The sequence below is a fragment of the Brassica rapa genome, chromosome A06 (genome assembly GCF_000309985.2).
Source record: "Brassica rapa cultivar Chiifu-401-42 chromosome A06, CAAS_Brap_v3.01, whole genome shotgun sequence".
In the NCBI taxonomy this organism is placed as follows: domain Eukaryota; kingdom Viridiplantae; phylum Streptophyta; class Magnoliopsida; order Brassicales; family Brassicaceae; genus Brassica; species Brassica rapa.
The window spans coordinates 23042493-23058871 of record NC_024800.2 but is presented as its reverse complement, the minus strand read 5'-3'; the positions used below and the strand labels follow the sequence as shown (position 1 = coordinate 23058871).

Below are 16379 nucleotides of genomic sequence, written 5' to 3'. Positions count from 1 at the left end.
ACGCTACTACTCCTGAAAGGTGGCGAATACAAAGGAGATGGCCGTGAAAGGTGGAGTCATCCTACCAAGTCGCCCCGGTCTGAGTACAAGTTCTAGGAACTCAAGTTCTAGGAAGTATTAGGAATTATACAATCAGGGGGGAATGTGATGTATATTGGTGTTGGCTATGTCTCCCTCCCAGTTAAATTGAAGTGTATAGATTAATTTTAATTACTAAGAAAATTTGAGTATTGATTCTAAGACTTATGTGTAAAATTCCAACGCATTAAGGAAATGTAACATTATAATATGTCTATATGATTATATATGAATATGTAATCAATTTATTTATATAGTACTAAGAAATAAAAATTAATTTTGTGTTATTATAATGGTCTAATCAGCTGAATAAAATAATATAATTTAATAATTTGATTGATAATTTACGTCTTTGTCATTTCAGAATTATTATAAAAGATTCCCTTAACTAATATATCAGATAAATTTCTAACTTAGCAAAATTACATTAATTACAAGTAAGGAAAATTACAGCATGATGCAATCTTCATAAGAGTTACACAATAATTTTTAGAATTAACATTATTTATCTTCTTTCTGTCTCAATGTATAAATGAATTTTTTAAGAAAATTTTTAAGAATGTTTAAGACTTTACACAGTCTACCCTAATGAGTTGAGTTGGAAAAATATCATTTTTAGACTTAATGGGTCCACCTTAACAAATAATAAAATTTAGCAATTCAGAATTTACTTATAATGTTTTAGCATAATTAGTCACTGGTAAAGTGGTAATACCAATTCAATATCGCTATCTTCATTAAAATTCAAAAAATGAATTCAAATCATCAACTATCAATCATTAAAAAAACTTCTTAAAATCAAAGAAAATATCATCGCATGTGCTAGCCAATATTCGAGGGGCAACATCTATAATATTACGAAATCATCAACAGTTTTAGTCAAGGCCGCTCAAATCAAACGGCGTACAAAAATATAAACATCAACATTTTGACAACATTTCTTTCCCGCTGGTAGCACCTATGCTTATTACACACGTTTTAATTCAAATTAGTCACTAAAATAGAACTTCAAATGTTTCTTCCATATACTGTCAACATGGTACTAAAGAGTACAAGTATGTTCTGTAAATAAAACATCAATTTTACTTTATGTTCAAATTCCAATTAAATTAACTTTGTTAGGACTATCGGTTTTTTATTCTATTTTTATCAAATCGATAAGTCACAACCACTTATGATATTCCTCTTTGAACTAATCAACTTCAAAACAAAGTAATACATTACGGTCGCTAACCACTATCAAATGGATATCATTCACTTTCAACATATTTTCATATTCATATTTTTGAACATATTTTCTTTACTAAAACCATAAAGTAAATTGTAAATTCATTTCAGAAAAAACATATGAACCCGGCGCGTAGCGCCGGAATACCACTAGTATATATATATATTATATACTTCTTTGAGATATTAAACTATTTTTGTTTCCTTTGTCAAGCTATTTCTATATTCTAGAATTTTTTTTTTTTTTTAAGATAGTCATTTTTAAGCTTTGGTCACACAAATAGTTTTCAATGAGAAAAAAGATCAAAAGAAAATTTATTAAAAAATAAAAATATATTTATACACTAATATTAACTAATCTAGACTTATGATGTAGAATTAAGGAGTGGAGTTTTGAATATAAAGTTTTATTTTTTAAAAGAAAAATTAAAATTAAAATTTTCAGAATAAAAAAAATTGTTATTTTAATTATTTTTTTATTGAAATCTATTATTGTGACAAAAACTTTAGGTCTTATCCGAAAAAAGTTGACGAAAGAAAAATTTAGTTGGCTAATACATCTAGCATTTAAAAGAAAAAATAATTATATATTGACAGATTCATCCGCAAACACAAACGAAGGGGAAAGAATGTTTAAACAAACGGGCTTGTAGTTTGGGCCTAAAGAGCCCAAAAGCGAAGATGAACTCATGAAACCTAAAAATGCGAGAGAGCTTCCTCCTATAAATCAAAAACCCTAGCTACCTCCATTTTCGTTTTCTTCCGTCGACAGCACAAGCCATGGTACGTACACTCTTATCTCCGCCGCTCAATTATCTTTTCCGAGCTTCATCTGTTGATTTAGTGGATAATTGACTAGTTCGTTTCGATAGTTGAATCTAATATTGTAGATTTAGTGTTTGTGGTGCTCACTAGTCAACTGATTTGCCCGGTAGCTTAGAGCGAGGTTCCTCATGAGGTCTTGTTGTTGTTGTAGGGTATCGATCTTATCGCGGGAGGTAAGAGCAAGAAGACCAAAAGGACTGCTCCAAAGTCCGATGATGTCTACCTCAAGCTTCTCGTCAAGGTAATGACACCGATGTGCTATGATGTGTTTATTAATGGTAGATTTGTTTAATGAGATTTTTCTCCTTGTGCAGCTATACAGGTTCTTGGTAAGGAGAACCGGGAGCAAGTTCGACGCTGTGATCCTTAAGAGGCTTTTTATGAGCAAAGTTAACAAAGCTCCTCTTTCACTCTCCAAGCTCGTCGAGTTCATGAAGGGCAAGGTTCGTTTCATTAAATCCCTCTTTATAACTATCTCTGTATACAGTCTATGGGATCCGCTTTAATGGTTTTGGTTTTTCTCCTTGCTTTAGGATGGTAAGATTGCTGTGTTGGTTGGGACAATAACTGACGATTTGAGAGTGCATGAGATTCCTGCCATGAAGGTTACTGCCTTGAGGTTTACGGAGAGGGCTAGGGCTAGGATTGAGAAAGCTGGTGGGGAGTGCTTAACGTTCGACCAGCTTGCTCTCGTTGCTCCATTGGGACAGAACACGGTGAGTAATTAATTTTAAAACGAATCACTTTTCTCTATTCAAATGCTTTGAAGTTGATTATATGTAATGAGATGTGTTGTTGACAGGTTCTTCTAAGAGGTCCAAAGAACTCTCGTGAAGCAGTGAAGCACTTTGGTCCAGCTCCTGGTGTGCCGCACAGTCACTCCAAGCCCTATGTTAGGGCTAAGGGAAGGAAGTTTGAGAAAGCTAGAGGAAAGCGAAAGAGTCGTGGATTCAAGGTCTAAGAAGAGTCTCTGCTGTTTCGACGGTGTTATTTCGTTATAGCAATTTTGCTAGTGAACTCGTGTTCCGCTTTGCTTATTCCAGACATTGTTTTAAGTTATCTATCTTTCCGTTCTAAACGACAATTAAATGTTTTGCTTAATTTAAGAATTTTCTGGCACCAAGCTTCGATTGATATTTGTCTAAGCCATGAGAATTACATGTGATCTTTTTAGTAAAATCTCCACATATGTTCTTTGTGTTGTTTCGTTAGTGTTTTTTCTATTTGTTATTCTTGAATTGTTAAATTCTCTTTTAACGTATTTTGATAGCCGATTGAAGGGGATATTGATGCGTTTGTGCCATGATTCTACGCATAGTCCATGATCAAGGACAATGCATACAGATCAATTATTGATGGCGTATAAAAACTTGGAGCAAGAGTTGGTGTTTTTCTTACCTTACATCACTTTAACGAGACTTCAAAGTTATAATTTGCAAACTTTGTGATTCTAAATGGCATGTATGTCGATTTTGTATCTAGTCAGAACCGGTCAATATTACATAAAAGAGTCGAGAACTATTGTGTGCAAGTGTAACCGTGATAAAGAAAAAGCCATAATAAGATGATGGAGAACAGATTGTTCAGGCAAGTCATAAGTTTTGCGTCATGGCCGGGACCGTTTTGTGAAAAAACTCAATTTGGTTAATATGATTTCTTGCATTAACGATTACATAAAAAGGGGTGCGATTACAAATTCTACAACCCATCACCATTTAGCTTAATAAACAAGGGGCAGGGAGAATGCTGATAATGAGCTCATTGCAGAAATAATCACAACTCATCACTATTTAGCTTAATAAAAGGGATGCTGATAATTAGCTCATTGCAGAAATAAGCATTAAACGAGTAATCGTAATGAAGGGTGTCTAATAAGAACACACTGAACAACACTAGAACACAACTCCATGGTAACAGGAGGTTAGTTCAAAAGTTCAATACTGAACCTAAGAAGTTGGAATGGCCTGATTTACGCACCGATAAAATCTCAGAAACCATTTCTCGGGTTTCCAAGAAGAACAATGTGCGAAAACACAATAGTTTGAAGACCAAACAATAAAATGGAGATTAAACGAAAACCAAATCCCATATGCTGGTAATACCAACTCAATTTCATGATAAGTTTGTCCTTTTGGATAAACAAAAACGAAAATCTTAATCATCAAACATAGAATCTAATCAAAGAGGGTCTGATACATTTTTGGTGTTTAAAATAAAACTAGTCGAAACTTGCGTTCAAGAACTTAAGCAACTCATTTCTCTTGCTCTCTGCAGCTTTGTCCTCTTTGGACTTATCAACCTTCAGCATAATCTGTAGCCAAACACCCAGAAGAAGCATGTGAGCAACGTTTATGAATTAACAACCCAAAAGATAAGAGAGTTTTGACTAACCTTTTTCCCAGAGACAGCACTTCTACGCTCACCATCGTCCTTGTCTCGACCCAAAAACTGAATCAGAGAATAGAGGAGAAACTCACAGCTAGGAAACAGGAAACTTCATGCAAAGTTTAGATCTTTATGGTATGTTAGTATTAGTACCTTGGATAGCTTAACAGGCCCGCTGCTTCCTTCTCCTTCTCCATTCTATACAACACTCACATCGCCAAGACCAAAAAGGAAAAACCAACAATGTCCCAGGTTTATCACGTCAACAACCCCAGCTCCAAGTTCGAAGAGGCCACAGAGAAAAGGCAAACGAAGTATTATAAGTAACTTGTCATCTTGATTTTGTTATCAGTACGCAAAAAAGAAGAGTTTATCTAAAACACATATGAAAACGAGACAAAGCTCACACCTTTCTGTCTCTGTTCTTATGTCTTTTATGACGATGACTCTTGCTTCTCTCCTTATCCTTAGCCTGTAAACAAAAAGGGGAGATTTCAAGCTGAAAAAATCATATCAGAGACATGAATTTGAGTGAACAAGTAACCTTCTTTGGCTTGTCGTGCTTCTTGTGCCTTCGTGACCTCTCATGCTCACTCTCTGAACTCTCACTTTTGCCCCCAAAAAAATCTCCAAGTTAGTGTTTTTAAACGTATTTCTCCAACGAGAGATCGTTGATACCGTGTTTACAAGAAACCCACGAACCTGGAGGAATCGGAGTAAGAGGAATCTGAAGAGTGGTGGCGCTTACGTCGTCGTTTCGACCTAGACCGGCTCTTCTTCCGTACCTTGAGCGAGTCCTTGTCCCGATCGCTTCTACGGTGGCGACGGCGATCCTTGCGGCGGCGATTAGAGTCTGACGAATCGGAGGACACGTCTGAGGAGGAGGAAGACGATGAAGCCGCCATTGTTTCGGAGGAAAATTGGGATCTTTAAGGGTTTTGGTCAAATTGTGTAAGAAAGAAAGATATATATTTGGAGTTCCGACAAATAATCAGAGGGCTTAGTTATGCAATAAAAGACTACAATGGTGTTTAATATAAACATTAAAAAGGATGAGGATTTTTATGCAATTTGAGAGTTCTCGCTTACAAGTTACGGCCCGGATCTAGTCAAAGACATATCGGGCCAAACTCTCCTCTCGGCCCAACCCTAAATATTAGGCCTAGGCATCCGAAAAGTCAAATGGGAACCGGAACCGAATCGAAAATACTCGATCCAAAACAGAACTGAAAATTTTTGGATCTAAAATTCTTTTATCCGAAAAAGTCGGAATCCAAAAAAACAATCCGGATAGACCTTGACCCGAAAAAAACCGATCTGAATAGATCCAACCCAATAAAAACCGATTTATTCCCGACTTAAAAAACTTATACGTCCAAAATTATAATTTTTAGTGTTCTATTTTATATATACTATTTTATGATTTAGTTGAAATATATTTTGTTAACAATATATGTTATTATTTTATAACATTTTGAAGTAATACTAAACCTTAATTTTTGGCCTTTTTTTATTTGTATTAAATGATGTATTTGTAATATTAGGTCATGCTACTTTGACTAAGTCATAATTTTGTATTTGTTAAACCATTTATTGTATGGACAATATTCGATATCATATAGAAAATTCAACATAAATATTTAATTAGAGATTTGTATACGATATATATATATATATATATATATATATATATAAAACAACTTTTATGAATTTAAAATATGAAAAATATATATAACTGATTTTTAAAGTTATTTTCACTACAATATCACTGAGGCTTTACAGTTTACATGTTTTGAATTTATTGATTTGGTTTGTTTAGAAAGATTAGAAAATCATTGGTATATATGATTGGAATTTTATACATTTAAGAAATATATATATGAATCTTGTTGCTGAGTTACAATAATATATCTATATGATGTCAATGATAACGTGACTGAACATAGGATTTGTAGAGGAATTATTATTAACATAAGTATGATATGAATGTAGACTTGAAGTGATGATTTTAATTTTTTTTAAAACTAAAATTATTGTCCATTGCTCTGTATACAGGTCCATCAGCTATAAAAGAACTACAGCTTGAGGTTACAGTTATTAAGAAAGGTGTCACATTTTTTGTATGGCACTGTAGTTTAGTTATTAAAAACAGATCATGGTAAGTGAAGAAAAAAGCTTCTGGTTACAGTCTTCTTATAACATTCAACTGACATGATATTTTTGACACTGTAATTTAGTTAATGGAAACAAATTATGTTGAAGTCTTGAAGTCATTATTTCCACTAGGGATTTTTCCGGGCTACGCCCGGGGTATGCGTATAAGTTTTAGTTAAATTAAAAAATTTACACTTATATTTGAATATAAATTGTTTATATATATTACAATCAATTTTTCAACTATTAAATTGGTAGAAAAATTAAATAGATTTATATTTATTCATTGCTTTGTATCTAAAAAAATTCAATAACTCACCATTTGGTTTTGGTTATTACTGGAAATCATATATAAAATGATAAATAAGATGAGTAAAAGTTAACTAAACCTAGTTATGGGTTAAAATAAATTTTATCTTATTTATTGAGGTGTATAAAACAATTGTAAATTTTACAGCTGATTTAAACTTTGTTTTAACTACATACGATGTATCCATGATAATAATTTGATCCAAACGTAAAGATAATATAATTTTCCACACCAGTTCATGAAAACACACTACAAATAAAAATATAACTGTCCAAACCAGTTTATAATACAATTTTAATCAAACCATCACCAAAAATTTATATTTAAATCATATAAACCAATAATGACTTTCTAAATTAAGAATTCTTATTTCGTCCCAAAGATATTAGTCTTTACTTTTATGTTGGGTTGTAGCTTTGATGACTTATTTTAAAGTTATAATATGGTGTTTAAGAAAGTTATATATGGTGACGATTTAATTTCATATTCACAATTTGTAAATTACATATGAAGATTGTTACTAAATGAATATAATGTGAAGAGTGGTGCTCTTGGTCTAAGTCTTTAAATAACTCTCTATGATGTGTTTGAGTATCCATTCTACACTTTTTTCATCATAATTGTTACCAATGAACTGAACATATATAGCTTTATGACATATGCGGTTCAATTGAACTGAACAAACACAAAAAGACACAAAATTAAACTGAACCAAACACAAACCAAACCAAACCAAACCAGACACAAACCAAACTAAACCAAACACAAACCAAACTAATTTGGATTAATTTTGGTTAAAGCTTTCTTAGACTCAAATAAACCAAACCAAAGTCGTATTAAATCAAAATGTCCATCCTTAGGTGAAGTTGGTCTCTATAGCGAACATTTAGTTTGATTTAAGATGATCACCATAAATATGATAAAATTAAAGAGGATAATTGTAGTCGATTATTGAGAACCTTCCTAGATTATCTTCAGCTGGATTATTTATATACTACATAAACAAACTAATTTATTATATTAATTATATACTCCTTTTGAATTTAAAATATTGATGTTATAATTTTTTTACATATATTAATAAAAATTAAACACATATTTTGAATTATTATTTTGTTAATTTTATTTGCTTCCCAATAAAATTAAACCACTCATTCATATTTTGATTTATGTTTTAGTTTTCAAGTGAAATGCATTGATTAAAAATCGAACATCAATCTTTTGTATGCATTATGCAAGTAAAAGAGTTTTTAAAAGATCCATTATTTCCTATTTTAATATTTCCTTTTTGTAAGAGTTACTGTTAAAAAGAAAGCTTTTATGTATTTAGGTTGATACATATAATATTTTTCTCCTTTTTAAAAAGAACGAAAAAGTAGAGAATGGTATTGGTAAATAACATAGTATATCTATGCAGAAAATAACCTAAATTTTATATTACTTTAGTTTTATAACTAATTCTAATATAAAGATAAGACAATTTCAAAAATTGATAAACTAATTGATGTCTGGTTTGTTGAGTTTTTGTATTACTATTATATATAATTTGATATGTAGATACTTTGATCAACTTAACCTTGGGTAAAAGGTTTTTTTTCCATTCTTCCTCTAAATCTTACATTTTCCAACGTTTAACACATAATAAACCTAACTACGAAATGAATCAGTATTACATAGTAAAAAATCCTTACTAAAACCTCGGTTTGCAGTAGAAGAAACAACTCCAAGCCAAGAAAACAAAATGCAAAGTTTGACAAAGCAATAGCTAGAAAGTGAAACAAAAAAGCTTCATGTTATCACATAAATAAGTAATGCAGGTCTACAACATTTTTTATCTATACCATAAGCAGCCACACAAGTAAGAGTAGATTTCTAGCTCGTTTGTGTGAAACCTGCAATGCCAAAAACCACGGACAAAGTTGGTCATCAACCAGCTTGAATGTTCTTCCCATCTGCAGTGAAGGAAAGAAACATTTCAGGACCTGTGTAACACTCAAACTTTTCAGTAACAACTTCTTGCCTCTCCTCTATACGATCGAAGCATTATAAAATTAGACAATAAAACAAATGTGCATGAAAGACAAAGGAAACCAAGAAGAAGTTAAACGATAATATGTAGTCTATCGAAATGTGTGTGGGAATATCCAAGCATGTCTGTTTTATACATTTCCATTGAAATTTGGTAACATTCTAGAAAGACAGGAGGAAGGTTTCACAAAATTACTCACTTTTTTCCCCTGAACTTCATGATAGATCAGCAAAACGTTTGATTCTTCTCTCATGATAGTCAGTATGAGGAACCTTTCTCAGTTTTATGACCAATGTATTTGTGTCTTCTGTCATTTCCTTCATAATTCTACACTATAACCAATGTATATATAATTTTACACACGTACATATTAAGGAACTCCGTAGATGAAAATTATCAAAGGTTACAAAAAGATATCTTACTTGCTTGGAATTATCAGTTCATCATATATTAGACATTTCCTCTTCCGTGAAACCACCCGAGAAGACTTCTTACCAGCCGGAATAGTAATCGTCGAGAACAGACGGCTTGTTTCCCCTATATTTCGAAGTATAACAGAACATATTAAAATTTTCTGGATCTCTTATTAATAAAAAGTGTTTACTTTAAGAGATTTTCAGCCACAAAACTTTTGAGAGAAACCTTTTTGGGTAATTATGTCCAACTTTATTTCCCTTCATGAGTCACATATTGTTTTCTATGATACCCGTGAAAAAAATATTAATAGAACTAAAACACTATAAACATAAGCGATTCATTCTCTATCCATTATTCACAGTTTTCATATAGTTGTAAAATGACCTGGAATTTTGAAGATAACTGGGAAACATAAAAAAAACATACCTCACGTTATCCTAAACGTAATTGCGGCAAGGAGTAAAAGTTTTTTAAGGGAAAATCAGTCAGCAGTGGAGGCTGATTAAGATATGTCTCTAATGGAAGCTTGTGGCACCTCAGAACACTCACTCTGCAACAACACCAGACAAACAGAAAACAAAGCAGGAGAAGTTTTCAATGAAAGAGTGGGAGATATAACGTAATTTCCTGAGATTTGAGCGAACTATAGTGAAAGCGGGAATCAATTTACCTGCGAGAACAGGGATGGAGCCGCAGAGAAAACTAACGATCTCCATCTTTTTGAGGCATTAAAAGTCTCTCAACCTCTTGATGGTTCTTGGAAGATAAGGTAAGGCCATGGTGGAGATTTTGAAGAAAGCGATTGCTCCATGCCATTTTCTGAAATATAATTCTTAAAATCAAAAGAATAACAACTAATTTTCTTATCGTAGACAACATAGGCAATGATACTAATGATTGAATGCTCCACTATTGAAAGTAAAAATTGAAGTTATAATGAACAACCTTACGTGTTTCACAATATTGATACTTTGTGGTTGACAGCGACGGGGTGCTTGATTTTGCGATTTTGAGATTTTGCTTGCCATTTATACAATTAGGTTTACACATATGGCTTTATGTAGGAGGAGTAGAAAGGGGAGGCGGAACGAAAAACTGAAGAAGAATTTAAAGTTGATAATTGATTGATGAGGAGAAGTTCAAATTAACGTTAAAACTCATGGATTGGAGAAGACGGAGTGGGATTGACAAAAAAACAAAAAGATTGACAAAAAAAAGGAGAAGACGGAGTGGAAGAGTTATTGACTCTCAAAACTTGAGCCGTAAAAGAATTTGTCAAAAGGGTGGTGATGGGCTGAATTATTGTTTTTACAAAGCCCACACGAAATGCTCATTATAACTCAGCTCAAATGACATGGCAGAAAGCCAATCTCTGATTGGTCCGAATTTTTAATCCTATGTGGCATGCCTCTCCATGGCTTATATCTTGCTTTTAGTATTGTATAGATTTTGGTAGGGAAAATTCTAGTTAGGAATATTCATTAACTAATCGGAGGGACAACATTATTAAAAAGAAAGATGATTTAAAGCCTTAGTGCGTTGTAATGTAAATAACTTTAAAAAATTAGGAGTAATTTCTAAGTGTATTTCTATTTTAATAAGATAGAAGAAATTTTAAAATGTAAAATTTAGAGTTTAAAAATATTTTATTTTAATTATTAATAGTTTAATTTAAGTTGTTTTGTAAAAATTTAGATATATTGACAAATATTGACTGAATTTGATGGAGTTTGGATATTTCATGTCATTTTAAGATCCTAAACCTGATATGGACCCGATACGGATCCGAAAAATTACAGGTACTTTACGGGTATTTTACTTATAGAGCCGAACCGATCCGGATCCGAAAAGAACCGACTCGAACCCGAACCAAAAATTTATAAATACTTATTGGATCCAAATGTCTAAGTTCCAAAGGATTCGGACCCGAAAGAAACCGGCTCGAACTTGACCCGAAAACTCAAACGTCCATGCTTGCTAAAAATAAACCCTTGTAACTTTTGTTTAACTGCTACAAATTAACATGTAAAAAATTGCATAAAAACCTTTAAAAGTGGTATTCACTAACACTATAACCCTTCAACTTTTTTGATTAGTACTTTAAGACTTCAATCTGACATGTTATTATCACAAGAAATATTCAACTTGACTTACTTATCTCAAAAAGTGACTGGAACGGTTTATTTACAAATTAAAATTGATGATGTGTCAATTTTATAATAAATAAAATAAATAAAAGCGAATTATTAAAATAAATAAAATCAGAAAGTTAAACAAAAAGTAAAAAAATAAAAATAAAAAACAAATATTTTTTTTTAAAAAATTGAAGGTTTAAAGTGTTAATGAATGTCAATTTGAGAGTTTAGTAATGCAATTTTCCCTATTAACATGTCTTAACAATTGGTCTAAAAAATAATGTAGACATGAATCCATCCATGGTCAGTAAATTGTCAATGGCTAGTATTGTTGATTTCTTGAAACATGTACAAGAAGTAACATTTATATGATTCATGTACAAGATGTACTAATTAACTTTTTAATAAATGAGTAACAACAGATATACTGGTAGATATTAACATGAATTTACAAAGCTAATCATATACTCATTTACAAAATCCTCAAGGTTTGTCAAAATATTTACAGACACGACCTCTAGGTAGACGGAGTAGAAGCTGACGGTGAAATAATCGAAGGGGAGGCTGAAGGTGGTGTAGCTGAAGGTGTAGCCGATGGAGAAGCTGACGGTGAAGCTGAAGTAATAGCCGGTGGAGAAGTTGATGGTGATGGTGAAGCTGAAGGAGTAGCTGATGGTGACCCTAAGCCAGTGGTATTAGTGACGGCAGAGACTCCTGGAGCAGCCGTAGGACCTGACCCTGTTGTGTTCGAACTGGAACCTGCTTGTGGAGCAGCAGCTGGACCTGACCCTGTTGTGTTCGAACTGGAACTTGCTTGTGGAGCAGCCGCTGGACCTGACCCTGTTGTGTTCGAACTGGAACCTGCTTGTGGAGCAGTCGCTGGACCTGTCCCTGTCGTGTTCGAGCTGGAACCTGCTTGTGTAGAATTGGAGGAAGCGGCCACGGTTGCTAAACCGGTTCCGGCGAAAAGACCGGGGGTGTAGGGAACACCTTTACTAGGAATCCACTCGTCACCTTGGATGTACTTAGCCGGAGTGTATCCAAGAATATCTTCATCACTCAACTTCTTGATTCCTGGCCAAGTAACCCGGCCCGTGACACCTGCACCTGGCCCAGTATTCCTTGCCTCCGAGTAGAAGAGCGTGTCAATACCGAAGTTTCCTTTCCACTGCTGCCATCCTTCAGCCGCAATAAAATCAGGTATGAACGTGTCCATGATGATAGTTTTTGAATACGCTTTCCATGGCCTTCCAAGATAAGCTTTGCTAGTTTCCTTGACCGCCAAGTAATCCGCTTCTCCAGCAATTGTGCACCCTTGGAGCACGAATCCTGTTGTTTCTTTCGGATCTTCGCGTCCGTGTGCGGTGATGGGACATGCTTGGTTCGGTAGTGGCTTCCTCACTAATAATATACAGTTCTGGAATACAGCGGCTGCATCTCCAAAGAGAAAATCTATTGTGCCTGAGATAGTACAGTCCCGGTAAAACTGACGGTGGGAATGTGCGTAGAGTGTGTCTTGGTAACCATCAAATCTACAGTTGTAGAATATGGATTGGTCTGAGAGAACCCTGATCCCAACAGCTTGATGCTTTGCCGCCCCGGCTGTGTTCTGGAAACCCATGTTCTTGGCAATGAAACGGTCTCCAATGATCGCTGCATGCATGGCTCATTCGTCATATACTCATATTGGTAATAATAATAAGTGAAAAATCTCATAAATTACTTTTTAACTTTTTTTTGGTTACTAAATAACTTTCAAGTAGAAAAATCTCTGAAATAATATTTATTAATCAATAAAAACACTAAATTATTCTCAATTAATAACCCTAACTCACCCTTTAAATTTACTAAATATCTTAAACTATAATCATTAAATCTTAAATTCAAATATATAGATGTATTTTACTTTTTAATGAATGATTTTTCGATGATTTTTTCTTATGCTCTTTTTTTTTTTAAATTGATTTAATGCTATTTGAAGATGTTTCTCTAGTAAGAAAGCCATGAAAGGTTAGAGATATCATAAGAATCATTACCAACGGTGGCTGTACGGTAGGTGGTAATACCGTCCTGGAAACTTTTCTCGCCGGTAATGACAGTTTTATCTGGTCCATCACCGATGAAAACCAGATCTGACATGGTCCTGTCCACCTGAACAAACTCTTTATAGACTCCGGTCTTAATGTAAACCACGAAAGTCACATTCTTGTTCTTGGGGACATTTTGCATTGCCTCGCTGATCGTCTTATACTGACCACTCCCGTCCTGAGCCACCACCATATCTGGTTTGACCTCAGACAATGGAGCGGTCAAGAGCCTACGCACACGCCCATCAACCCACGAAGGCTCTTGAGCCAGCAGCCGACGACTACTCAACTCCGTGAACTGCATTTGTCCCAAGTAATTCGACATCTCGGTAACCATCGCAAGCGCGTTATGCGTTAACTGCACAGCGGTTTTCAAAGCCTTCTTTATCGTCTCACCAGCATCACCTTTAGTCCCTTTAAACCCATCGATACAAGTCTGCTCATGGGTTATCGTCGCGCTGAGCCAAACCTTAACCTTAATCAACACTTCGTCCACCTTGTGAAACTCGAACTTTCCCAACTCCACAAACGAGTTACTAAGCTCGCCTATTGCGTAATCCATCAGCTCCTTGCATTGATCCAAAGCCATCTTCGTCCTTGGATCCTTTTGTAGCTCGATCATAGTCTGTGACTTCCTCGCCACGTTAGTTATTTGCTTCATGGTCACGTTAAACGCTGCTCTCACAAGCTCCAACGGGTCTGATGTGTCTTTTGCATCTTTCCTTAGAGTGTCTTCACAAGTCTTCTTGTAATCCGTTGGCGCGCAAACTTCCTTGATGGCTTTAACCGAAGCGGTGATCTCTTCTTTACTTCCGTTATCGTGATTGTTGACGTTAACGCCGATGGTAACGGCGACAACCATTGAAACGAGAAGAACAGAAGAGATGGAGATCATTGCATACCTCCTTTTCCTCTTCGAGTCATCGTCATATGATCCAAATGCCATTTTCTATCAATTTTTGTTGTTCTTTTTATATTATTTTCTATTTTTCTAAAGAACTATTTATTGTTTTATTGTATAGAGACTCCTCTTTTGAAGCTTACGTAGCCTCCTTAGGAGTGTAAGTTTTATTATAATTTTTAAAAATGTTCACAATGAAAGTTTTGTTTCAGATAGATAAAGAGGTTTGTAGTTTTGCTTGCTTTGTTTTATGAGGTTTTGCGAGAAAGTCGTCCGGATTAAGAGCGTGAGAGATACAAACACAAAATAGGTTTGTGGTTTCGGCTTTTTTTCTCTATGAGTTACTAAACATGGATTAATCCATTGATACCTTAAATTAAGATTATCTAAAGATCTTTTGCTGCAAATCTAAATTTAAATGTAAACAGTAAACAATGCATGTCAATGTAGGTATATCAGATAAAATTATGAACAAAATTGTACAATAATAAAACTGGACTACAGCTTACAATACTTAGATTGTTCATCTTTGTATACAAGTTTTAATGGAGTATCACCACTACAAGAAAACAGCGGTATTCTGACGGACGTTCCGACGGAAAATGAATTCCTCGGAATATACCGAGGAATTTCCGAGGCAATTCCGAGGAAACACAAAATTTGGCTTCCTCGGATTTTCCTCGGAATATACCGACGGAATTCCGAGGAAAATTCATTTTGTCGGAATATTTCGACGGAATACCGAGGAAAATAGTATTCTTCAGAAAAAACCGATAAATTCCGAGGAAATATTATAGACGTTAGAGAGCCGTTGGAGAGCCGTTGGAGGGATTTTAAAAATTCCGAGGAAATTCCGAGGGCAGAAAGGTTTTCCTCGAAATTTCTTCGGAATAGATCTTGTCGATTTAGGGATTTGATTATACATTCCTTTTCCTCGGAATTTCCTCGGAATTTTCCGAGGAAATTCCGACGACGATAGAGTTTTCCTCGGAATTCTCTCGGAAAATTCCGAGGAAATTCCGAGGAACTTGGGGTTTTAAACCGAAAACAACGTTTTACGGATTGAATAACACGTATATAACCTTCATTAAGTGTCTTAACCAGATTATAAAGTCAAACTTTGGTGTTTTACCCAATAACAAACACTTTTACGATTGCATGAACGAAAATCACACAACATAAGAGAAACACTTATACACTTTAACAAACGGTAAAGGGAATACTTACAATTATTTTTGAAATTTTGTTATTTCATGGTTTATGATCATCTATACAAAGAATCCTCAATGGTATGCATTATAATTGTATAAGAAATGAAATACGGCGAAAATAATCGATGTTTTGAAACCCCAAACCCTGGTTCCTCAGAATTTCCTCGGTAAATTCCGAGGAAATTCCGAGGAAACCTGGTTCCTCGGAATATTTTCATTTAACCGGGTAAACCAAGCCGCCAAATATTTCGCGAAAATTGAATTAATGATTTCCGAGGAAATTCCGACGGATATAGTAAATATTTTCGAGGAAATTCCGACGGATAATTTCCGTCGGACCCCTCATTTTATTAGGTCGAGCCCGACCTTCTTCCCCATTTCTCTCCGCCGCACTCTCTCTTTCCCCTGCGATTTCGTCGACTCCTCTCTTCTCCCTTGCGATTTACGGCGCTTTCTCTCTTCTCCCTCGCGATTTCCACCCTAATCCTCATGTATGAACCCTATCCCACTCTTTTAGGTTAGATTTGTATGGTTTTTAAGTAGATTTGATGATTTTGGAATGAGATTTATAGATTTTGTTAGGGTGAATGGTAGATTTGTGTAAAATCGAGTTTGATTAT

General features: G+C 34.4%; 3 protein-coding genes across 3 annotated transcripts; 1 reads left to right on the top strand and 2 right to left on the bottom strand.

Annotated features, from left to right (window-relative positions):
* The first annotated feature begins 1920 nt into the window (after positions 1–1920).
* On the top strand, positions 1921–3329 carry LOC103874507 (60S ribosomal protein L18-2). Its single transcript, XM_009152931.3, has 5 exons — positions 1921–2088; positions 2282–2371; positions 2445–2573; positions 2664–2846; positions 2933–3329. Exons 1-5 carry the CDS (start codon positions 2086–2088, stop codon positions 3089–3091), a joined length of 564 nt encoding a protein of 187 aa, XP_009151179.1. The 5' UTR covers positions 1921–2085; the 3' UTR covers positions 3092–3329.
* Positions 3330–4197: 868 nt separating this feature from the next.
* On the bottom strand, positions 4198–5479 carry LOC103874506 (pre-mRNA-splicing factor CWC22 homolog). Its single transcript, XM_009152930.3, has 6 exons — positions 5218–5479; positions 5060–5123; positions 4925–4987; positions 4669–4713; positions 4522–4578; positions 4198–4441 (listed from the first exon to the last, which is right to left on the bottom strand). Exons 1-6 carry the CDS (start codon positions 5418–5420, stop codon positions 4349–4351), a joined length of 525 nt encoding a protein of 174 aa, XP_009151178.1. The 5' UTR covers positions 5421–5479; the 3' UTR covers positions 4198–4348.
* A 6436-nt stretch (positions 5480–11915) lies between these two features.
* LOC103874504 (putative pectinesterase/pectinesterase inhibitor 28) lies at positions 11916–15079 on the bottom strand. Its single transcript, XM_009152929.3, has 2 exons — positions 13597–15079; positions 11916–13213 (listed from the first exon to the last, which is right to left on the bottom strand). Exons 1-2 carry the CDS (start codon positions 14591–14593, stop codon positions 12078–12080), a joined length of 2133 nt encoding a protein of 710 aa, XP_009151177.2. The 5' UTR covers positions 14594–15079; the 3' UTR covers positions 11916–12077.
* Between the last annotated feature and the right edge of the window lie 1300 nt (positions 15080–16379).